The sequence below is a fragment of the Ctenopharyngodon idella genome, chromosome 7, assembly GCF_019924925.1.
Source record: "Ctenopharyngodon idella isolate HZGC_01 chromosome 7, HZGC01, whole genome shotgun sequence".
Lineage (NCBI taxonomy): Eukaryota > Metazoa > Chordata > Actinopteri > Cypriniformes > Xenocyprididae > Ctenopharyngodon > Ctenopharyngodon idella.
This window is the reverse complement of record NC_067226.1, coordinates 13304533-13330168: the sequence shown is the minus strand read 5'-3', so window position 1 is coordinate 13330168 and position 25636 is coordinate 13304533. Positions and strand designations below refer to the sequence as shown.

Here is a 25636-nt window from a genome sequence, read left to right as displayed (position 1 = left end):
ATATGTATACAGATTATGAAATACATGATTTTTTTTTATATATATGACCATTTCTAACCATACTATCTATCTGATAGCATTCAAAAAGTGAATAAATGTAAATGCCCATTAGCACAAATTATACATTTCTAATTTGGAAATTCCTTAACCATAGTGATCATTACTGGTGATCAATACATTAGTTTTGAAGTCATCAGAGAGGATTTCAATGTTTTTGCTTGTTCTGTATCCTAATCTTAATCTCTTTTCTCTTCTTAGTCTCTTTCTTTCTTAAAAACCACAAAAATGTTTGATAGTAATAGTTTGATACACCGTATTAAGAATCAAGTGTATGTAAATGTTTTATTGGGGTAATTTCAAACATTTTTCAAACAAATGTCAAATAAAATTAATGTATTATTTTGTTTTGTGAGCTACATCTAAACATATGTTGAAACATATTTGAAAAAGCCTATTCAGGCCACTACTAAACATGCAAAAAACTTACAATTTTTATGATCCCTCCTATTTTGCAGATTCTGCATGTAAATTTATGACCGCAACTATATATAATTTGTAAATTGCAACGTTTATAATAGGTCATATTTAATTGTTAAATTCCTTACATGTACCTAAGGTACTTTTTTAGACCGCAAACACTCATTATACACATTTCGATTTGAGAGATACATGCCAACACAAAAACAACACAGCAAAGGGGAGGTAGAGAAACACCAATCACATCAATGGCTGCTGATGTCACACAGTTGATGTCGACGGCTGCTGGTGCCACACGCCCTGAATTCTCCCAAAATGTTTACTTCATTTGTCATTTCATTTGTCTCCACCACCCACTGTCTCCCTCAACCACAGGCTTACAAAGCACATGTTAGTGACTACAAGAGAGGTCAGTCATTAAGGAAAGAGCCATTAAGAAAGACAAAAAAGAGAAGAAAAAAGACAACATAATGGTCACATAAATTCTCATTAGCATCTTCATTACTACAGCACAACCAGTGGGGGAAGACGTTTTCCCTTGGCCTAGTCATTGCTATGACAACATGACTGAAACACAGCTTGACGACTATCCTCGACACATGTTGGCTGGATATCAGTCTATATGCAACTGAGTTTCTTGGGAAGTTAGATGGACACATGGATAACCTTCTCCCCTTGAGTCTGAAGAGTAAGAGATGGTCAAGAGCGTGGAATAGAGCCAGGGCAGGTTGCTCCATCCCCTCACAATTCTTCTCGACATGCCAACGCTGAGACCTGACTCAGTGCCAATCACTCTGATTTCAACGCTTAATTACTGCTAATCTAACACAGTGTCACAACTGCAAATGATGCTATGGAGCCTGGGTTTCTCCTTCAGTTCACTCCAGCAGAACTCGACCAGAGCTATCGGTGTCTTAAGTTCACATGAAAGCTGTTCTCTTTTTGCCTCAAGGCAAAAGACAGAGCACAACTCAAGCTCTGGTGAATGTGTAATGAAGCCCATGTCTGTATGTTGGCATGAATTGCTATGAGGAACCGTCTGGTTTTATTTTTCCTCTGCTTAGTTCTACCACCAGACACAACATTAGAGGAGTCAGATAGTCAGCAGGTGTTGGTTATAGAGGTTTACAGCACATTAACCATAGCTAAACTGTATTGAAACAGAATCCTTGACAGTTACTAGAGTCTGCAGACAGATTCACAGGACATCAAGCAAAATGTATGTATATCAGAGCACGCGCTGAGCAGACACCACAGACAATCAGCGACATATTCGATTAGCGCACATTATCACTTCATTACTTTTAATGATCAGCTCATGTTGAGGGGGTTTAAAAGCCTTGATTATTTTGCAGTGTTTCCACAATCTGCATTTGTATTAGCACCTCATTTAAGCTGAATAACCTTGATGAAAGACATACTGTGGAGAAAAACATAGCGTCAATCATATGCAAAAGCATGAATGGGACAGACATGAAATAAAAAGGAAAGGTTAGGATGACTATTTCCACATGTCGCCAGAAAAACCAGACATATGACAAAAATAAATGTGATATTGGCATACACTATATTTTAACATGTCAGTGTTAAAAAGAAAAAGAATGTGTATAATAAAGCGCTGATCATGAAAATAAATGCACTGATTTGGTTTATGAAGAGTTGATGAATGAAAGTATCTATTCAGAGCACTATTCTTAGTATATGTTTTTCTTACCATTCTTCAAGGTGACTCATTTGAAAGGTTCAGTTAAACTTGAAGAGAATAAGGATGACGGTCTAGGCACTATCTAGAATTAAGATACTTCAAGGATAAGCCAAATTACAACTGCATTCAATGTAAATTGACCAAACAGCACACCAATGGAAGAGTTCAAATAATATGGGGAAATGAATATCAAACAGAAAGAGTTTAATCTGAGGCAGGTGTCAAAAATCATTCTCATACCCTCCAGTATTTACATACTATATAAGAGCGCATTTTAATTCAAAACAAGCTAACAGAATAACAGAAAACATTTGAAAGAACATAAAGACCTTATGTAGCCCCATCAAATTTCAGCGCTGCGCTTTTTGTGTCTGTATTTCCACAGCATGAAGGTAATGAAAGTAAGATCTTATGGATTTACAAATGAACCGCTTGTTTAAAAATCTTCCTAATCTACTGACATTTGTTATGATATCCGCTTCAAACATTACAATGCTCATGATAACTTTCGTTAACTCAAAAAGTAAATCCACACCATCTAATTACTCTTTGACAGTGATGGTATAGAAATATACAGAGCTACAACTAAATGGGAAGTTCAAAGACAAAATTCTACAGATGGCTATGCGCTTGTTTCTCTGGCGCATAAGGTCCGCAGACTAGTGTAGTCTCGTGTAACTACAGTATATGCAACTAATTATGCAATATATTAAAACTTAACGCTGTCTAAATAATTTTGTGCACTGAAAAATGAATAAATCAATAATAACAACATACACAACTGTTTGAGGTCAGTACATTTTTGGAAAGATAATACCTTCTCTCTATTCATCAAAGATGCATTAAATTGATCAAAATGTGACAGTAACACACTTTTACATTGTTACAAAAAAAAAAAAAAAAAAAATCTATTTCAAATAAATGCTGTTCTTCTTTCTATTCATCTAAGAATCCTGAACTAAATCAGCAAATTATAATGATTTCTGAAGGATCATGTGACTGGAATAATGGCCCCTGGAAATTTAGCTTTGTCATCACAGGAATAGCATACATTTTAAAATAGAAAACAGTTATTTTAAATTGTAATACTACACAATATAGCCGTTTGTAATTTTAATACACATCAAATAAGTGCAGCACTGCTGAATATAAGAGACTTATTTCAAAAATATCGGTAACACTTTACAATAAGGTTCATTAGTTAACATTAATTAACTACATTAGTTAACATGAAGTAATAATGAACTGCACTTATACAGCATTTATTAATCTTTGTTAATGTTAATTTCAAATACGTTATTAAAATCTTGTTAACATTAGTTAATGCACTGTGAACTAACGTAACTAACGTTAACGAAGATTAGTAAATACAGTAATAAATGTATTGCTCATGGTTAGTTCATGTTAGTTTATGCATTAACTAAAGTTTAACTAATGAACCTTATTGTAAAGTGTTACCAAAATATCTTATTGACTCCAAACTTTTGAACAGTAGAGTACTTAAAGCTCTAGTGTTATTAATAAGCAGGTCCACATAAAATTTATGCCGGTAGAACTTCCACAGATACAATGCTGAATTTTAATGAAGAATTTTAATGCCTGTCATTTACAAAGTTATATACATTGCATTCTCTTTTCCCTTTGTGTGCTTGTTCATTTAATGATTTATTTATTTTGGACAGCTAATTTGATAATGCTTTCAGAAAATAAGTAGCACATTTACCTATGTATAAATACAATCCACTGCACAGAATTCCACAGACTTCCCCAACTAAAAAAATATGGAAAAAAGCAGATTCCATGAGGGCATGCCAATGCAGTTCCATTCCAAATCTAAAGTGTTTTACACAGAGGGGGAAAAAACAACAAAGATTTTTTGATGCTACTGGCCTATTCAAACAAATCCAATGTTTGTTTTTACCTTTTTTTACACAAGCAATTTAAGTAAAAACATCCACTGAAATACGCAATCCTTCAATCCTGCACTCACAGAAATGAACTCAATTTTCTAATACCACTGAACTGTCTAAACTTTAATTTTAATGTAGTACAGCCCTAATATGTATAATATTCACATATTTAAAGTTTTAATGAATGATTTCTGTGTTGCATAATCCAAATCAAAGCACCTGTCTTTTGCTGTAGCATGGACAGCAATCTGCAGAAATCACCAGCTGCTAACATATTCAAAACACTATGATATAGCTACACCGTCTCAACTGAAGTCAGAGTCAGTTTTAATGTCAGTGGTATTACAGAGTGTCTCTAAAAGTGTTCTGCCGATAGACTCACAAAGTGACGCCTGCCGTGAGAAACAGCAGTCGCCCATTCACTGGGCTTCAGACCTGCTCTATATCTGACCCCACCAGAGCTTTACCATGTGACATGTCCCACAAAATGGCACTGAGAGGGAGACCCTGCCAGGCTGACATTTAAACCCCAGCATTGTACCCAGCTGTGACCCCGCACCACCATCCCTCACTGCCTGAGGGTGCTTGCTCAGTTTCTCTCTCTCTCTCTCGCCCTCTTTTCAACACACACACACACACAAATGAGACGACATGCTGAGAGGAAAGCAAGACTAGACTAACATATGGCAATAGCGGATCATTCAAATAACAGTTGACTTTTATAAACCCATCATATCACTGCTTTGGATGGGACTGGTTACAAAGTAGTTCGCAGACTGTTAAGGAGTAACTAACTAAAAGTAATGACTTTATCCAGAAGCAGCAGTGTAACGTGACCAAACACTACAAGGTTGTTTTTAATGTCTAAACTGAGTTTATAATCAAACAATCAAGGCTATAGACAGTTGTCGCTCAGATATGTAGCGATCAATTCAACCTAAATGTTAATGTAAATGACAGACTCTCAAAAATCATTCCGTGATTTGAATGTTTCTGTTCAGTTATGTAAGGTGTTTAATTCATTTCTGACATTTCTGTGACACTGAAGACTGTCACAGCAATGGCTGTTGAAAACTGAGCTTTGCCATCACAGGAATAATTTACATTTTAAAGTATATTAAAATAGACAACCGTTATTTTAAATTGTAAAAAAATTTCACAATATTAGCATTTTTAATGTATTTTTGATCAAATAAACACAGTCTTGAACGGTAGTGTTTACATATTGCCCCTCTACATTACTTCAATGTAGTTAGATACATCTTGTTTCTATCTTGTATTGTACTGTAATCAAACTACTTCAAATTACGATTGCAGCTTGGCAAAGTACAGTTTCAAAGTAGCTCCCTCTTAATTAAAACCAGTAGCACTGGTTTTAATTAAGCCAAGGTAAGGAATATAATTGGCATGTTTCAGGAAAAATGCCATTATTCTGTTGGATACTTGAGTTTAGAATCAATAGACAGACAATGTGTTATTGATATAACATGAGGTAATGGTCTTTGTGTTTCAAGGAATAAAACGGTGCCACGAGAGCAGTTTGTGGGAGTGATGTCTAATTTAAAGCATTTGTTGTCAGAGCAGCTCTAATGGCATGCCAGCAGCAGCATTTACAGTACTTTTAATGTAACTTTAAAATAACACAAAGTAAAAGCTGCAATTGTCATAAAACCACTGGCCTCTCATGTGTCACTGTCAGATGATGTAAAAAGAGTGCAGGGTGGAAGGTCGAAATAGCTAGTTTGAATCCCATCAGCTTAAGGCTGACCTATCCATTACCTTTTAAAATGGAGAAGGAAAGGGAGGTGTAATGAGGGATAGATGCAGGTGCCCACACGTTACTCACTATTCCCTTTCAACACTCATAAATAAAAAAAATAAAAAAAATAAAATAAAAAAAAAACGCCTCTCACACTGCTTTGGAGAGCTGCTTCAGTGGTTGATTGGTGGGGGGGAATGCCTGCACAGACCGCCATCAAACGCTCTTTCCCTGACCAAAAGGTCAGACCTTGGTAAAAGGTTGCCAGAGTCGCGAGTCCACCTCTTTTTCTTTGCTTTCAACCATCCTCTGGAGCCCTTGCTCCCGTGAAAGAAGCAGAGAGGGAGAATGAGGGAGAGGGAAGAGAGAGAGTCACTCTGCAGCGGCTGCTCCAATATGACATTTCACACAGGGATCCACCACAGCAACCGCTGGCATTTAAGTTACTTTTAAAGCAGGCAGACCGGGTTCCTAACAGCATGGCTGTTGTTAGTGGCGGTTGATGTGCCCACTGAAATCTCTATCACAGGCAGCTCAGATGTCGGCACATTAGGTTGACTCTAAAAATGCAGCATAAACAAAGTTATAACATCCAGGCTCAGACACACACACACACACACACACACATTATCTGACAGGATCACACAATCTGAACGTTACACACCACATTAGCACTCCGGCACCTCGTTAACACAAAGCCTCTTTGCACAGGAAGTTAGGATGCCCTCCATCTGTTGCGAGTGTAGGTGTTTATGATGTCAGTTAGTGTTGCGAATAATAGCACAGCTAAGCTTTGACCTTATATTTACAACATTGAAAAAAAGATAAAACACAGCTTTAGAAAATCTTTTTGCCATGTCTTTTTTTTTTTAATACAACCTCCCTTTATTAAAAGCTGGAAAGGTAAGACAGCAGTTGATCAATGTGGTTAAGAAATAATAAAAAAAACCTTGAATTTTTTTCAATAAGAAACAAATGCCACTGGATAAAGATAATAGTAAAAAGTTCTTCGACATGCCACGGCCTCTTTACATTCAAATGTTTAAAACATGCACAACTGGATGCACCCATACAATATAGGATATCCACTAAAAAGAGAGGACTTTCATCTCCAGACCATTGAAAGACCCTCAGAAAAAGAAAAGAGAGCGGGAAAGAGAGGAAACAGGGTTAAGCTTTGAAGTTGTGTGCAGCACTCTTGGTATTTCAGTATCAATTTATTATCTGTGATTTCATTTCATTTGTGTTACTCCCTCTTTCCCCTGCATTAGGAGAACAACATCATTTGCTTTGATGTCTGAGGCAGAAATATCATGGCTCTGCAGTGGAGATGTAAAGAATCTCTGGACTGACTCCAAATTATGTCCAGCCTGGCTCAAAGTGGACAGTGGGACATGTTAAAGTCCACTCTGTAAGTGCTTACAGAAACATGTTATGAATTACGATCTATTTGTTTGCTCCAAACAACAACAAAGCAGACACAACGGATGACTTTCTTCTGCAAATGTTTTTGTCCATAATAAAACTCAATACAACAATGGACCTCATTTACTTTAATTATACAGACAAAAATACTGATTTTTCAAATCAAAAAAATCTTGCAAACAAGTTTGGAACAACATGAGGATGAATAAATGATAACAATATTTTTGGGGTGAACTATCTCCCTACCACATGCATTTAATGAAATGGACAATTACATGTCTATTAAATTTAATATTCAATAAACATGTATAATATATTTAGTGAAATTAGGATATTAACCAGACTCACCTAAGTAAGCCCTACTCCTCAACCTGGCCCTTATTTAAATAAGTTATGAACAAATACTTACAAGAAAACCAATACTGCCAACAACAACAAGTGTTGACAGTTTTAACAATTATTTCTTATCATGAATTTCAAACTGAGTAAGGCATCTGCCATAAATTCACATGCAAGCCAGGAAATAACCAGGTAAATATTGACACATTTTCCTTGCACAATGGAAGCTCACACAGGCCTGTTGTGCTGCTGTTTTTGACCTTCTGTTACCGAATCAATAGTAATCTGATCATTCACCTGATTAGATTGAGGTGATCTTCACGGCAGGCTTTAATCTGTGTAGTTGTGATCTCCCTCACGTTAAATGTACACAAAAAAACTGATGTTCGATCTAACCACCACATTATAGTGCGGTATTGGCTGCACAAAAGCTGAAAGCCACCATTAGCGGTAAAGTGGATATTCATTTGTGCCACCGTGCAGTGGACACGAAGGCCATATTTGTTGGCCTTCAGTGTAACAAATATTTGTGTTGCCATGGTGATCCCTACTTTGTCTCTTCCTATCTATCTGGCTGATTAACACCTTCAAGGTCATTTCTAATCAACAAGGTGGAATGTATCAAATATTCCATTCATACAAATTGATGTACATTTCAGTACCTTCCACAGCTTTTATATAAATACAATGCCAAGTTTCAAATTCCAAGCAATAAAATGTTTTAGCATATTAATAACTTCCTATTATAATTTACACTGAAATCATCACCATGCCCAACTGCTTTGGGGACAAATAAGTGAAAAGACAAACCAAGTGTGAATGCCTTTGTCTGGCTTGGGTTCATTCCCTTTCTTTTCCCCCTTCTTTTTATTCCAGAGTCTCCTGACTATCTAATATCTGACACACGTGCGACTCTGAGAAGCTTCTTAATGAGTCGTCAGTGCGAACAGGGATTTTTACAGAAACCCCATTTACATATAACAACAGAAACACCAATATGTCCCCCCAAAGACTTCACAAGTGCTGCGGTAAAACATCAGCTTACACACCAACTGAAGAGCTGTTATATTAACTGCTTCATAGAAGTGTGAGGCATTTTCAGGTTTCAATTTAAAACCTGAATTACAGTATTAGAAAGAACTGTGATATTGTTCATGACCAGAATGGACTGCTTTTGCATAACATTAAAACATTTTCAAAAAGACTAAGCCGAATTATAGCTTAAATGTGTTTTTAGTTGAATTTTTGTAGTTCACAATAGTACATACTTAATTCATTCATTTTCGTAATAATACTTCAGCTGAGTTTTATCTGCCAGACTGAAATGTGGGCGCATATTGTGTTTGAGCATATGTCACATATGTAACATATAGTGTAACACTAGCAGTGCAAGGCAGACAAAGATCTGAAAGAAGGGTCTGGTGAAAGGCCTGCATTTGTGAAGGCCAACTTATTGGAGAAAGCCTCTTCCTGTTTCTACACCTGCAAGATGTGATTCGACAGCAGATCCCTTCCTTGACATGTCACAGTATTATATGCTAATGTTTATTTCCACTGCATCAAATTCTACTCTCTTGTTGGGTTGGGGGAGGGAGAGATGGGACGAGAGAGAGAGTCAATGCAGGGATGGAGAGAGAGTCTGGGAACCCGAGGTTTTGCTCACATACATAGAAAAATACACACTCTCTTTTTTGTCAGAGGTGATTCGATGAAAAACTAGCATGCAGTTGTACTCTAAAAACTCATTTAATACATTTGTCCCGATATGTTGTCTTTTTATGCATTTACATATTTAAATGTTTTTTACAACAGCTGTTATTAATTAAAGATTTTTAATGTTTCAGTTCATTTAGCACTCTGTCTGTTTTTTTTCCTCCTCCATTTATTTATTTTTTTGCTATTACATTTATGGTTGAACTATCCCTTGTTACCTGCCAAGCTCCCATTCTACAATGAGAATTTGCATTTAAATGGCCTACCTAGTTAAATTAAGGTGAAATAACTGAAAGTAAATAAGCAGATAAGGTTTACAAGCCTCTCACAAAGACTATTCTATGAAAACAAGCATGCAGACATGCTTAATTTTCTTCATAAAAGCGCATACAAAAAGATACACGTGAACACACACACATGTTGGGTTTTCATGTTTTATGGGGAATTTCCATAGACATAAGGATGTTAAGTTTATAAGCTGTTTTCCTCATGGGGACCAAAAAAATCCCCACAAGGTCAAAGATTTTGTCCCCAGGAACACACACACACACACAAGGAAATTCGGAGTCGAGATTCCTGCCTGTCATAGATGATTTTCTGATCTTTCCTGCATTATCTGTTGAAGTGGATGCTTGGAGAATTCAACTGCTAATGGGCTGCATCCATGCATAAACACCCTGAAATAATTCCTGTACCAATTTATTCACCAACTCAGTCAGATGTACCGTTTGACAGGATCTGCCTCTTGCTAATTTGAGAATAAAGTAGCCAACAGCAGCTCATTCATACACAACCTTCGCACTATCTGCTCCTGATGCCATTTTAACACTCCATCTAGAACAGCTTCCAAACCTTTCTTCCAGCACTTTAGAGTTAATCATTTTACCACTTTTTCCCCCAAACCCATCCCATCTCTTTTCCTTAAATTCACTTCAACTGACCTTCCCCAATTATCAACAATTTCTTTACGAGTCTGTCTAATGTCTGATGACAAAGATGCCAGGAGAATCTCCACTGCTCAGAAAAGTCCAACTTTGACCCATCTGATAGCAATAATTACAGGCCAGCCTCTCTCAGTCTCTTTTCATGTCATGGGCTCTGAAACACGTTAATTCTAGTAAATGTCAACCTTTCTCACCTAAAGCAACCTGCTTTGTATTTTCTTTTCTTTTTTTAAATAAACTATAGTATCATACACAAAAGCTCTGTTTTTTTAAATACATTTTTTTTGGTTTTTCCCTGATGTGACATTTTCAACAACTGTTCAGAACATTGTTTTTACTTTCACAAAAACAGTATTATTGCACCTGAAGAACTTTATTCTGTTTTTGTTTGAATTTGGAATTCAAATCTTTTCCATCGCATACAGTATATTGCTGAGAACACTTAAATGGTTGTTGTTTAAAAATCCATCACAACAGCAGCAAAACTGATAACTTCTTTCATTGACATTAGTTAATGCATTTGCGTTAAGTATAATGAACTAACAATGAATATTACTTTTACAATCTATACCATAAATATACAATTTTTCATTGTTAATTGACCGTTCGCAAAGACCCGCCCCCTTTAGTTACTGTTGCTATGTTTGACAAGCCATGGCGCTCTCACGCCATACATCATGTTCTCACACACTGAAAAATACATCGCGGAGAAGCGTGTCAACAGACAAGACAGAGCAGGTTACTTTTGATATGAAACAAAATTTTGTCATTTTTAAAGAAATTTAAACAAATACCATTTTGTGGCTCTTTAATGTGTCATGACAGATCGCTCTAGCGCCTCAATTCAAGCGGCTCGTGAACTGATCATCTCTTCCTACTAGTTCATTTATAGCATCAAATAAACATGAATGAACATCATAAAGAATGTTGTTTCAATCGCGGAAAGACGTCAGTACACACCATTTTTCAAGTTCAAGTCCACCTACGTTAATCTACTTACTCTCCTGACTGCTTTGTCAGACATAACGGTGGATTTGGTGTTATGATTGGTTAGATCGCCTGTCAATCAAACTCCCGGCGAAGGGTCAATTGGTGTTCATTCCTTGTATTTTTATATTATATTATATTATATTATATTTATTTATTTAATGATTAATTTATAATGTATTTATTAACTTAATGTTAAAAAATGAATTAGTATATGTTTTGATTAAAGGGTTAGTTCACCCAAAAATGAAAATTCTGTCATTAATTACTCACCCTTATGTCGTTCCACACCCGTAAGACCTTCGTTCATCTTCGGATCTTGTTTCGAATCAGTGGTTCGGAGCAAGCATCAAACTGCCAAAGTCACGTGATTTCAGTAAACGAGGCTTCGTTATGTCATAAGTGTTTTGAAATTTCAATGATTCACCACTGGGGGCGTGACTTTGGCAGTTTGATACACGCTCTGAACCACTGTTTCTAAACAAAATATTCGTGAAGCTTCATGAAGCAGTGTTTTGAAATCGCCCATCACTAGATATTGTTGAATAAAGTTGTTATTTTGCTTTTTTGGCACACAAAAAGTATTCTCGTCGCTTCATATCATTAAGGTTGAACCACTGTAGTCACGTGAACTGTTTTAAATACGTCTTTAGTAGCTTTCTTGGCATTGAAAGTGTTAATTGTTTTGCTGGCAATGCAGGCCTCACAGAGCCATTGGATTTTATCAAAAATATCTTAATTTGTGTTCCGAAGATGAACGAAGGTCTTACGGATGTGGAACGACATGAGGGTGAGTAATTAATGACAGAATTTTCATTTTTGGGTGAACTAACCCTTTAATAAAAGCTGTAAAAATATTGTCCATTCTTAGTTCATGTTAGCTATTGCATAATCTAATGTTAACGAATTGAAGTGTTGCCACAAAAATATTTTCTCAAGGCTTTTGGGCAGACAAAATGTATCGCTGGTTTTGGGTGAAGATAGACAGTTCTTTTTAAAGCTCTCCTTCCGTCACCTTCTACACCTGGACGTCTCCCACACTTCCCACCAACTGCTAGGCAAAGACTGAGTTAACGATAGGCCTGTGCAGCTGACATAGAGTGTCGGGGATTTAGTCGCTATGGAAACCCCTATCATAGCTGACGTGGGGTGGCAGAGTCACTGTCGCTATGACAACTGGGCCAGCTGACATACAGGTGGTCAGGGGGCGGGTGATATCACCAGGTGTTGTGTGCCCCCCCGTGACCTCTGGCAGTGATAGGGGGAGGGAAAAAAGGTCAGGCTTTTCCTTTTGCCTTTTACAAGCTATGTATATCTCTTTCACGTATCCTGGTCCTCTTGCTCTCCCTATTTCCCGTTCCCTTTTATTTTTCATCCTTTGTGCATGGCCCTGTGTTTCTTCATCCCTTAAACACCCATCCCCTCTCTCTCTCTCTCTCTCTCTCTCTCTCTCTCTGCCTCTCTTTCTTTCCCTGTCTTTTAATCAAGGAAGGAGCTATAAAGAGGTTCATCTTTTAACAGGGAGAAAGATATGATATACTGGCCAGCAAATGAGTTCATTAAAACATTAATCAACACATTTATCAACTATCAACTTAAAAAAAGAAATCTTCCCCTTCCCTTCTTCCAGTTTTCTCTCTCTCTTACCCTGCTCTCTACCAGATTTCACAAATATCTGATATATATTTTTCTGAACTAACACTCTAATGCAATGGTTCTCAACCTTTTTTTTGGGGTCAGCACCCCCTACCCATTATCTAGGTCCCCATCAAATAAAATGTGGTCTAATTGTCCTAATTTCCTGAATATTATTGTTGATTATTATTCTGTGTTTATTAAGCCTATTATATACACTACCATTCAAATGTTTGGGGTCAGCAGAATTCTTTTTTAAAATAAACTTTTATTCAGCAAAAGAATTTATTAAATTGATTCAACAATAAATGTAATCATTTGATTTACAAAGTTTAAGCACAGTATGATTTTCAGTGCTGTAGCCTTTGGCGATGTTGAGGTGTCTTTAAATTTCTATCTGACATACCCTGTTGCCCCAAAGTTTAGAGAGACGTGTTACAAAATCCTGTTTAGGAAATATACATAGTGAATTTTTACAGAAGAGAATTCAGTTGGTTCTTTCTTTACTGAGACTCTCAAAAAGCTTTTATTAATATACTGTGATATATGATATGCTCCCTGTCCCGTTTAGTAAATGTGCAAAATGTGAAATAAATTTTAAAAAGACAGTACAGACATTTATAATGCTAAACATTTATATTTTAAATAATTTAAAATAATTTACATTTCTATTCTATTTCCTATTTAATATTTCTATTTTAATCTTTCTATTCATCAAAAAATCCTGATTAAACACCTCCACACATTCCAATAAGCACCATGTACAGCTAATAGGCCTAATAATAAGAAGAAATGTTTCTTGAACACTAAATCAGCATATTAGCATGAGCTCTGAAGATCATGTGACACTGAAGATTGGAGTAACAGGAATTGCTTCCAGCGCCCCCCGATGTTCTCCGAACAGCTCCTGGAGGGCGGCACCACCCCCGTTAAGAAACGTTAAATGCCTCCTTGTCTCCTTTGTATTGGTTTAGTGCGATCATTAAAAAACAAAAACAAAAAAAACCTAGGTGCAAATATCATCAGATCTCTACATGCAGGAGCTATAAATGATGTGATTTCTGACATTCAGAAATCACATCAAATAATCATGTCTTCATTTTAAATGTTGCATGTGCCCACATGGAGGTGTGACCTGTGGAAGGCCTATCGATCCTCCCTCCTTATCTCTCTGACATTTACTTACCTCAGTCTACATCTACCAAACTCACATCCACCACTGGCATATCAGAGCTCTAGCTAAGCATTTCTGTTATTACTTTAGCAGACAGATACAGAGAAAGATTTCAGTCATGTGTGAGGTAAGAGGAATCCTATGACTTGATTGGCCCCCATGGGAAGGCTTTTCTTTTATCTTTTCTTTTCTTTTTTTATCTTTCTTTTCTTTTCTCCAGATCGTGCACCTTTATGATCTGCTTGATCCTTTTTTCTCTCCTACATGTACATCCATCTTTTTCTCCTTACGTCTTTCATAACCTGTGTCAATCCACCTACTCACACACGCTTCTGCCCAGTGAAACACACATAGACATATGCACGGCTCTGCATGGCTTTTTATTTTTTTTTATTCAGCGCTATCTGATCACATTCATACAGCCGAGATAATTCTTCTTTCCCTTCCAGCTGAGAGTCTTACGCCCCCGCCGACCCCTGCAGAGCAGTCGTGATTAAGGCTAATTACCAACAAAACGGGCCAACCTGACAAACTTTAGACAGCGGCCCTACATCCATACAGCATGGTGAAAATGACTGTCAGAGGTGTGTGAGCGGAGAAAATGAAATTCCTCTGTACTACCTTCAGTGTGCTGTAATGAGAGCTCTGGGTTCAAATTGTTACTAGGGACTTCACTACAAAAATCCTTGCTGTTAAAATTTGATTAAAAAAGGTTACATTTGGATGTTAATTACTCTTCATTTCTATAAACAACATGATATGTTTTCAGTCTGGGCTGCAAAATTACGCACTCACGAACAGTTTGCAAACAAATTCTCAAATAAGCTCACACCAGTAAAATATAAAAGCCATTTCATGACCCTGTCAATTTCAAATAATAATGTCGATGACAGTTTTTTTTTTTTTGCTACCAACCCATCAGTTACAGTGGATGAAAAGATAATAGATGAGTTGGAAGAGGCACAGCTTGTTTTGCGATGTGTTCTCCTCTTTGCTTGTTTGTGGCACACATACTGAGGTCTTATGGTCACATTTTCTATTGGAAAGCTCATTTAGACCAGGTTCATAAAGGCTGCCGGCACATCAATACCCTACTTGATTACATTCTCACCTCCGCTGAGAGGCCTCGATGAATATTTATCAATGCGGATGCACACGCACCCTCCCCTTTCATCACATCCGTCCACCGCCCCTCAAAACCTTCTTCACTTAATTTCTTTATGAATATTAAAGGCTGCATTATGTCAGCTCACAGACTGACAGCACTTGAGCTAATCCTGTTATTGTCTTAGCGAGATGGCTGCATCTCTTGCTTAATGTGTCAAAAAACATGCATCCCTTTATTTATTTATTTATTTCCCCTCTTTCTATTGTTGTGTTTGTCTTATGTTGGCATGGAGACAACCCTAAGTGGATCGGAAAACAATTTGTGGAGGTGGGAGGATGGGTTATCAAAGTGCTGCTTTCAATAGGAATATGCTTGACGTTAATTCTTGGCAAACAATCAATGCCTGGGTTTTCATGTAATGGGAGAGTCAGAAAACAGCACAAGGAAGGAGACTTGAAAATTAAAAACATCTATCTCAGTGATTGTCCAAAGTCACAAAAAAACAAAAACAAGAAAAAGCTCACATTTGTTGCCACATGCACACAATTAATCAGAAATATAACAGTTTTTAAAATGTATTCCAAGAAAGTATGTTTAAATTGCTTCATGCAAATCACTGTCATGTGCTGTTAAAAATTAAAATTAAAATTAAACATTCTACAGTTTTAACTTACAAAAACAGTCTGCTATGCTGCTTAATGTTGCAAAATGATATTTGTTACATTCTTTTAATTTATTATCATAAATACACTGGTTTGTACCATTTACCGCACCTGATCTGATATACATTTTACAGCAATTAAATTATCAATCTGTTTAGGGCTGTTTTGGCTGCCGAACTGTTATAGCATTTTAGTTTAACATTTGTCAACAACCATGATCATTCTGAAGATGGTTGATCAACTTAAACTTGACTACTGTTTTAATGTATTTTAATGGTCACTGTTTGAAAAAGGTTGTTGCAAACTAATGATGTGTCACACGTCTAGTATTCATAACTCATATCTTTCTGCCAGTGGTCTAACAGGTGATGTTGCATCAATGCAGCTGTTAAGCAGTGCTCAATGGGCCGCTATAGATCTAAAACCAAAACAACACAGAATTAAGAGCAGGTGGTCAGTGGGTATGAGATTTCAATCCTGAGAACAATGCAAGGATATCCTCTCTGATTATTATCCTAAATAAAAGCAAAACAAGTTTTACCATTTTCAATCTAAGATACTAAACTCCCCCTTTGGTATATCCTGGACAGTATTGTTTACCCTATAACTGGTTTTATGTTTCATGAAGAACAGCACTTTTAATCATTTCGGGTTAAAGTATCCAGTGAAATTGCCAAATGTCTGCGTATTAGGCAATAGTCTCTAAACATCTCTGTCCATGTATTTGATTGAGATAACTAATAACCATCTGTCCCTCCATCTCTCTCTCTCTCTCTCTCTCTTTCTCTTTCCGTTGTGTGGCTGTTTTGATTGACAGAGTATATTTGGCATGTTGCCTCTGCAACAGACAGTGAATTGAAAAAGTGACAGAGAGAGAAGCTTAGCTCTATTTAATAGCAATCACAGACATATACACACATGTTCACACACACACACACACACACACACACACACACACACACACACACACACACACACGCACACGCACACATAAATATATAGCACACAGTCACAGAAGTTTTTATGATTTGACCCCACTCGTTTGGGTGTAAGACGTTTAAATTCTTTAAAATATTAGGAAAATTAAGGAAGTACTATTAATATTAGGTCGGAAAATAAATGCCAGATTTGGCTTTTGGAGTTTTATCTGATCTAAAAATTCACAGGAATTGAGCAAGCTAACAAAAGATGCTAAAGTAAAACTATGCGTTTTTAGATATGCACAATGAAAATAGAGTATTTTCTGAAGTACTTTGGGAATAACACACAAATGCCATGACATATGAATATGGTAACCATTTAGTACCACAAGAGATTTTGCATCAGATGCTGTTCGCAAAAATCTTATAGTGAACCAACTGCAATGATAACAGGACTTCAATCCTGATATTTAACCTTTCATGTGGGAGGTAAGACTTTCTCCTATTAGTTGACTGCTAGTCATAAGTGATATGAGTTTTGTTGTATTTAAGCCATAACATTCTAAGGGCTTGTTTACACAGAATGCGTTTTTGCTTTGAAAAATGCGAGACACGGGCAGTGGAATGGGGAAAAAATGGTCCCAAGACGTGTTTTTTAAAAGTTGAACTGATATTAACTTGAGCGCCATTTTTTTAGAATGCCGTTTCATGTGCAAAACCCTGAAAAAGATGAAAGACATGAGCACAACGGTCATACACATCCGACTGGTGCGTGTTTACATAGAAAAACAATGGAAAAGTAGCGCATTGGAATGGAAAAACGCATTCTGTGTGAATAGCCCTTAACACTGCATTGTTTAAGGGATAGTTCACACAAAAATGAAAATTCTGTCATTATTTACTCACCCTCAAGTTGTTCCAAACCTGTCTGAATTTCTTTCCTCTGCTAAAAGGAAATGTATGGAAAAAAAACTATGGAAGTCAATTGGTACTGTCAACTGTTTGGTTACCCACATTCTTCAAAATACCTTTTCTGTGCTCAGCAGAAGAAAGAAATTCATACAAATTTGGAACAATTTGAGGGTGAGTAAATGATGACAATTTTCATTTTTGGATGAACTATCCCTTTAACACTGCACATGTTTGGCACTGCAATGTGAGGTTGTGGTGCTAACCCTGCTCCAGGGTTTCTAATCCACAGATTTAAAAAACCCAGATCATAAATTACTAGTGTGAAACGTTCCTCTACCTGGGATTAAAAGGCCGGTTTAGAACAATGATGTTAAGCGCAATGTGAAAAGCCTTTAACTGTACTTGGCCACCACAAATGTACAATTATCACTCCAAAAGACATTTAGATAAACAGGTCTCAAATCAATGATTTGAACTTTCCTCACAATTTAATGCTGGTGGTGCTAGTGCTAATCTATGACATTTCATTCTAGAGTTCAATATAAACACCATCTATAAAAGAATGCCAAGTTAAGGGACAGATTTTGAGTAAAATACATTCAATAAGGGGTTGCACTCTGGGAAAGGAGGATGTCATCATTGGTGAGGGAGGAAGAGGGGAGAGAAAGAAGACTCCTTTCCTCTGACTTACATCACTCAGTCCAGCCTCAAGAATCTGCAGACCACTCTCCTTCTCCAGCTGTCCTTTCTGCTCAACTGTTAAAGAGAAAAAAGGGGGACTGAGTGAGAGCACATCATAGGCTATAACATGTCATCAGTGCTGAGATGGAGATGTGTGTGACAGGAGTGTTTGGGCTCATCTGAATGAGTTTTTGGGTGCCTGCTGCATATATATATATATATATATATATATATATGAATCACATTTGAACCAAGACATCAAACACAAATATCTGCAAGCAACAATCAACGGGGCCAGAGGACAAGGGAAATTAGCGAGAGGGCGTATACAATGTTTTTCAGGATTATTAGCACTGAGAAAGGATTTTAGTATGTTTGGGCATTAGTATATTGCTTCAGGGAAACCAACACAGTCAAAAAATATACCAAGAAAACAACAGGTGTCAGCCTGAAACCTGCAAATACTAAAATTTAACCTACTGTTTGAATCTGGGAGCAGTTGGGGGAAAAAACATTGTGTGGTTGCAAAAAACAAATTACTCAAGACTGCTATGGATGTTGTCATATTTTAAGATAATGGATCAAAATTCTGGAGCTTTTTTTCAGCATTTGACTGTTTCAGAAATTCAGAACATGGAAGAGCTTTAGTATTGATTAAAAAGTCCAAAAATATGTTTCCCTGTGGAATTTCTATGTTACAAAAAAAAAAAAAAAAAAAAAGGATTGATTTGCTGGTAACAATTTGATCACTACGAAGCTGTCATGCCAGAGGATCAGAGATACTTCTCTTTGTTTACTTCTCAGAACACTGAAATCAACTAAATCAACTCAATGAGGTTAGCTATTGTTTTGGCATTTTAGGAGCCACATCTGCTCACATGACAGAAACAGTAAAGCACGATGCTTTAAATATCTGCCATTTTGACATTTGGCCTGCAGTAATGTTAGTTTCCTTACAGCCCAAACCAAGCAATTCAAGTGATACTTAACTAGTTAACATTTTACAATTTCTGTTTGTCTGCAACTGTTTGCTGTATCTCCTCAACACAACACCAATCGAAACCAAACAATCATCAATTTAAACCAACAAAAATCAAAAGTATAAAGTGCACAGTAACAAATTGCTGCAGTTTTTACAGCAAAATTTTACAGAATATTACGGTACTGTTTAAACATTTTACAAGATGTAGCTGTAGTTCGCAATGCATTTTGGGTCAAACTAAGTTTTACCGTTGTTAAACAGTATATTTCCATATAATTTATTTACAAGAAGGAGATACTGTTACTGTAGCTCATATGTTTTCACAATAACTTACTGAGGTGTGGCATTATGGGATTGTGCAGGCTTCGTTCAAATTTGAAATCCAGTTGACTGGAGCAGCGTGAGAATGATTGAAGATTAGAGGCATTATTTATAATTCCCGGTGTGTAAAAGTTGAAAAATTCAATGTTTCCCCATACATAACGTTAGGTGAGTAAAGAAATATGTTGTTTTTGTTTCAGGTGCAAGGCTTTGGGTACGAGACGGGGTACGCCATGGTGAGACAAATATAATAAAATATTAATGTCCAACGCACATTAACAACGTAACAACGTCCACTCGCGTATCAACACAACAAGCACGCATTGTGGTTCTCTCGTGAACGTGCGTTGGAGATTAATATTTTATAAATAAAGTGGTAAATTATGTGTTTCAACAGGAGTCAAAATGAAATTTTTTGGGGTACCAAAATGCCACATTCTGTTTATTGACCTTACTTTTTATTAAAAGTTAATGTTCTACTCAGAATATGGCTTAAACGGCTTTAAAAAAAAAAACAGTTATTTGAAGTTATTTTGTGATACTATGTAATTTTTTATAAAATTTTAACAGTTGAAAGACTGAAAATGTTTTACCAGAAAAAGCCTTGCAATGCCTTGCTGCCAGTTTTAATAAATATTTATTTGCAACACCCTTGACTTGGTTTTTATTCATTTGTAAATATATTCAGATATCATTCAATCTAATGCATATAAATCAATATATTACAGTTTGCTGTTAAATTTATTCTTTTCAGCATTTTCAATGTTAAACTATTACATAATCTTGGATTTTGGGGGTATTTACAGGATTTTATTGGCAACTTTAGTTTCCAGGTAAATACTGTACTTTACAAAATGTTGCTGTAAATTAAACTACAAGTTTAATTCAATGTTACTGTTACATTTTTTACAGTGTGAAGTTGTGAACCTCAGTGGTAAAGCAACATGACCTCTCAATTGTTTCAACTTGATGGACAGAGAATGCATAAATATTCTTCTATTCTTCATTTATATATTTAAATAATTACTCTGAAACATTTCCAACTTAATAATTGGAAAAGATATACTGTAGATATATATATAAAGATGGATGTCAAAAAAACAAAACAAACAAAAAACACTAAACAATTAGCAGTTTTTAGCAACAAATAGTCCGTCAGATAAGTTAATTACCAGAGGTGGGGATGATCTCAGCCAGTTAATAATTTAAATGTGTGACCAAATAACCTGCCATGTTCTACAAGCATTAAAGGAACATTGCAAAACACGAGCATGAGATCGTGTGCACTAAGTATGTGGATTTAAACATATCTTACAATGATGGAATCAAACAAAATGCATTAGTTAAAAAAAGCTCAACATATAAGATGAAACACTTTCTCCTTGCCTTGATTCTCAGGCAAGTTGCTCTTTTCAAGCACAGCTTTGATAGCGCATTTAGAGAGAGAGAGTGAATTAAAAGGCTTTTTACAGATTACACAGAAGGGAAAATAATTATACAGTGTGAAATTATAATTGACTTTGTTTACTTTGCCGGAGCAGGAACGGCAGAGGGAGGGAGCGGGGTTAAGAGGCAGCACTGAGATAGTGAAGAGAGAGAGACAGATATATAAGAAAAACAGACCGTCAAACACGCAGGAAGATAAGGCAAGAAAACTGTGAAAATAAATGGCAAAGCAAGGAAGCCAAGGCGGAGAAGCTGGACAGAAAAGAGAAATGGGGAAAAAAAAAAAAACATTTAGTTGAGTTCTGAAGAAATACAGAACAAAATGAGTTGCACGGGAAAAAAGAGAGAGAAAGAGTTCTTTAAGTGCCCCCAGATGACGGCTATGCTAATGACACCAGAGTTGGTCTCCAGTGCTGGTTTTGTCTGCTGGAGACTCTTTAATTAGGATTTTAATTTATCAAAGCCTGTTCCTCTCACCATACACTCTTAATGCTACATTCCATATGATTAAGCACGATGCCTCATCGAGCGGCTCATCTCTCCTTACATCACTGTCTGTCTGTGACAGCGGTAAAGCCTGGTCTCTACAAACAGGTGTATGTGTGTGTGATAGAACGACAATGAGGGAGTGTGTGAACTAAAGTGTCTATCAGCTGCTGCGGTTGAGAGAAAATGAAAGAGAATTTTTTTTTTAGTGTCTGGGTCTCAAATACAGCTGAGCTATTCTGCACCACATCATCACTTCTCGAGACAGAGATCATCCAAGCTCAGTAAACATCTATTACTGCCATATATATACTGTTTTGTTGTACAGGCACGTAAATAGAGGTGGAAAATATACTCTTCGTTGTTTGTACATCGTCATTTTTGTCAGCTGAACATTTGCTTTTTTGTTGTTTGATTCCTGGAATAATTTTTCATTATTTAAAAATAACAATAACTTCACCTCTAAACTATTTATTATGTTCATGTGATGCAACCAAAATTCAGAAAAAACAAAAACACAAAACAGGAAATTATCTCCTAAAGAAGACCCATGCAAACCCTCACAACTGTGTCAAGGTCAAAGTCTATAACAATAGCACATAGTTTGGCCTGTTTATGGCAAGGCAAGTTTAGACTTTAAAATATCATGTGATGTGACTCCTCAAAAACAATGATATTAAACAAAAATTCTTGATAAAATAGTTTCTTTATCATGGCCAATCTTATGTTATTGACCCATATTTGTTAATGAAACACCTGGATAATGTTAAATAACTGAATATTATTTAAATCAGCCATATTTCAGTGTGACACCCAGGACGCAGACTACATTCACGTGGAAAACAAGCACAAATACTGTGCCACCAATATTCATCAATTTGTTGATGTGTCTGTAGAGCACCTACTAAATGCTAAATGAGAGAAAATGCAACCACGTTAGCAAACATGCCTTCTCACATCACATATTCGCACATGAGGGACTAAATCTCACTCTCCCCTGAGCTGAGCTTTGACCCACTCTTGCGAATGAAACTGCACCCAGGTTAACCTTGTGTCACAGCCAATCCCCAGAACCCCTCAGAGTCTCCATTTATTAGAGCTCAGAGACTGTGGAGGCCTCCTCCATCCAGTTTGCACTCAGGCCTGTCTGCAGCCACTTTAAATGTAAATGAAAGGCTAGGGACAGAATCAGGGAGCCTGAGTGTTTCTCAGGGGAAAGGGACTGCGTGAGGGTAAGATGCCCTGCTTTTGAAAAAAAAAAAAAAAAAAGCATCATGAAGGTTTGTGTTTTGTTGCGTTTAGGACTGTATGCTGGATTTGGCTGTGGTTCAAAGGTAATGAAAGATAAACAGAGAAAAGATCTGTCCACAGATGATGAAAGAAGATAGGAGCCAAAAAAAAAAAAAAATTATGAGCGGTGGTGCTCTCGCAAAGCTGCCATGGAGTGCAAATAACAAGGCCTTTAAAAATTAAAATTATTTCCTTCAGATTTCATATTTGACATTCATCATACAACAAATACAACATGTATTTCAGAGAACTATATGAATTACAATCTGTTTTACACACACACACAAATTCTGGAAGCTGTATATTTCTGATTTTATTCAGTAAAAAATTGCCTTGACTTCCCAAATTATTCAAGACAGCCCATGAAAACATGTGTCAGGCTTGATTTTCAAGTTGTTTTTCAACTGGCTTTAATTGGCTATTGTATCAGTCACTTCGGTTTTATTTCAGATATGCATTTCTTAATGTCCCAGCTGTTCCAACATCTCCGTCGTACTAATGGACTGCATTTCTGAAAGTCCTCTTAAGAATTAAATATCCCATTTTTAAATGTATTTAAAATTCATCTGAAATGTTTAGTTGGAAGTAAAAAAATCTTGTCAAACCCATACACACAATAAAATAACCCTAATCTATGGTGAAATGTTTGGCTTTCTCAACCTCTCTGGCATATTAAACCAAGACCAGTGTGAATGTTTACATGTTTAAATCTCTATAAATTTAAAATGTTAAGCTGAAAAAGGTCTGAGACTGATACCTTTTGAGTGATGACAAGTAGGTTTCAAAACCTGGTTGTAAATGTACTTACAATTTATATCCAAAGATTCACTGGACAAGGAACAAGGGCAACTTGTTCAACTGGCTCTGAATCAAGCTTGATTTGCCTGGGGGCTGTGAACCAGGGGATTTTATTTTAACCACACTACTCATCAGAAATAAGTGCTACTTCTCTCTCTTAAGCTCACTATGCTTGTCCTGCAAAAGTCAAGATGTCTGAAGGACGTTTGGAAATTGAGGCCCACTTTAAACAAAGTCGAGCATGATATTAAAATGTAAACAAGTCAACAAAGCCATTGTGACTTTTTTTCCCTCCTTTTTTTAGTGTTATAAAGACTGTGAAAATACTTAAAGTGTGGCTTTGTTGATAGAATTTTGTGACACTGTACAATTTAACTGAACAAATTGCAGTATGAACGCATTTATAGTCATGTATGTTTTGATATTGATCGCAAATTCACAACCACTACAATGCTATAATGTCATACTTTTATCATGCAACCATATTTTTTAACAATACATTTTGCAACATGGATTTTATTCATTTATCATCATCCTATACTGAGCTGAGGCATGTGTGCATCTATTTCATTTTATTGAGGAGAGAAAGAGTGATTGAGAGATTGCGTATGAAATGAGGGCCATCCCATCATGCCTTCCCCCGATCTGTTTGCAAAAACATAATGCCATTTTAGGATGACAGAAAAAAGCATTTTCCAGAAAGCACTCATGGATCTTTTAATATCACATCTTCATCTCAACACCCACGTTCCTCTGCTCACCTATTCACCCAATCAATCCATCCCTCTCCATGGCTGCCAATGAAAACGGCTGCAAGCAAAGAGATGATGACAAGAGCCTGCCCGACGTGGCTATAACCGTTATCGAGCAATCACTCCAGAATTAGAGCAGACATCATGACAGATGCCAAACCCACCACATATGAAGCCTGTCTATACGTATCTATCACAGAGAACGAGAGAAAAACAAAAAGAGAGCGACAGAGAGTGAATAAGATAGAGAGAGAGTAGAGGGATATATGAAGATATAGCTTGTTTTCAGTCAGGCAGGCAGAAATGTTTAGCAAATGCCATTCAATTAGTAGACAAAATTTTGTTATGCTGAAAATGCAGATGCTAAAAGTGAACAGCACATTCAAGGATTGTGGTCTACTCCATTCTGCACTAAGAAATCTTATTAAGACAGATCATGTTAAATAAAACTATGCAACAAGCCATTGTGCATTACAATGATTTATCACTTTTGTTTTTTTTAATCATAGTAAAAATTCACATGGTCTTGAGTGCTTAAAAGCAATATGCAGCCTGATTTCATTGGTGTTCACGGGTATTCATACGTAGCACTTACTCACACATTTTTGCATGTAGAAATGCATAAAAACATACAATATGAACTAATGGACAACATCTAAAATGTTACAGTATTTAAACTACACAAAGCATTAAAGAAGTAAAAAATCTTTACAAATCAACTATATTTACAGTATATTATAAATATATTCACATAGCTACATTTTACATACCATAATATCATGAATAATCCAGTGGCAGTAACATCTGGTTGACACACCAACAAAGTAGGTGGCGGTATTGCACCTAAACACTGGTTGCCACTTGTCATAAAATGAAAAAAGACGATGTAGCATTGATACACTACTGCAGCACAAAACCATGTTGGAGGAGATGACAGACAAAAGCGAGACACTACCCACACCCGGAAAAAAAAGTTTTTTTGGATTCTGTAAAAACGACGGGGGTGTTAGGCACCCCAGTCTGCAGGAAGTGCCAGTCAATAGTAGGCTCTTTTTGTACATTTTTGTACAGTTATGGTTACAAACTGTCTCTCTGCCTCCCTATACTCATATTTTGAATATAAATCATTGGCCAAAAAAGAGAAAACACGAAATAAACTAAGTTAAAGATTAATTTGACTGAGCGTTTTCCCCCCAAAAAAAGTTTCTAT

At 36.5% G+C, this 25636-nt stretch overlaps 1 protein-coding gene across 2 annotated transcripts in view; it reads right to left on the bottom strand.

Moving 5' to 3' along the window:
- ptprn2 (protein tyrosine phosphatase receptor type N2) overlaps window positions 1-25636 on the bottom strand; it is a 179628-nt gene that overhangs the window by 48328 nt on the left and 105664 nt on the right. For both annotated transcript variants that reach the window (XM_051900568.1, XM_051900567.1), the window contains exon 12: window positions 18362-18426. In XM_051900568.1, coding sequence (XP_051756528.1) covers window positions 18362-18426 — 65 coding nt within the window. The remainder of the gene's footprint in view (window positions 1-18361; window positions 18427-25636) is intronic.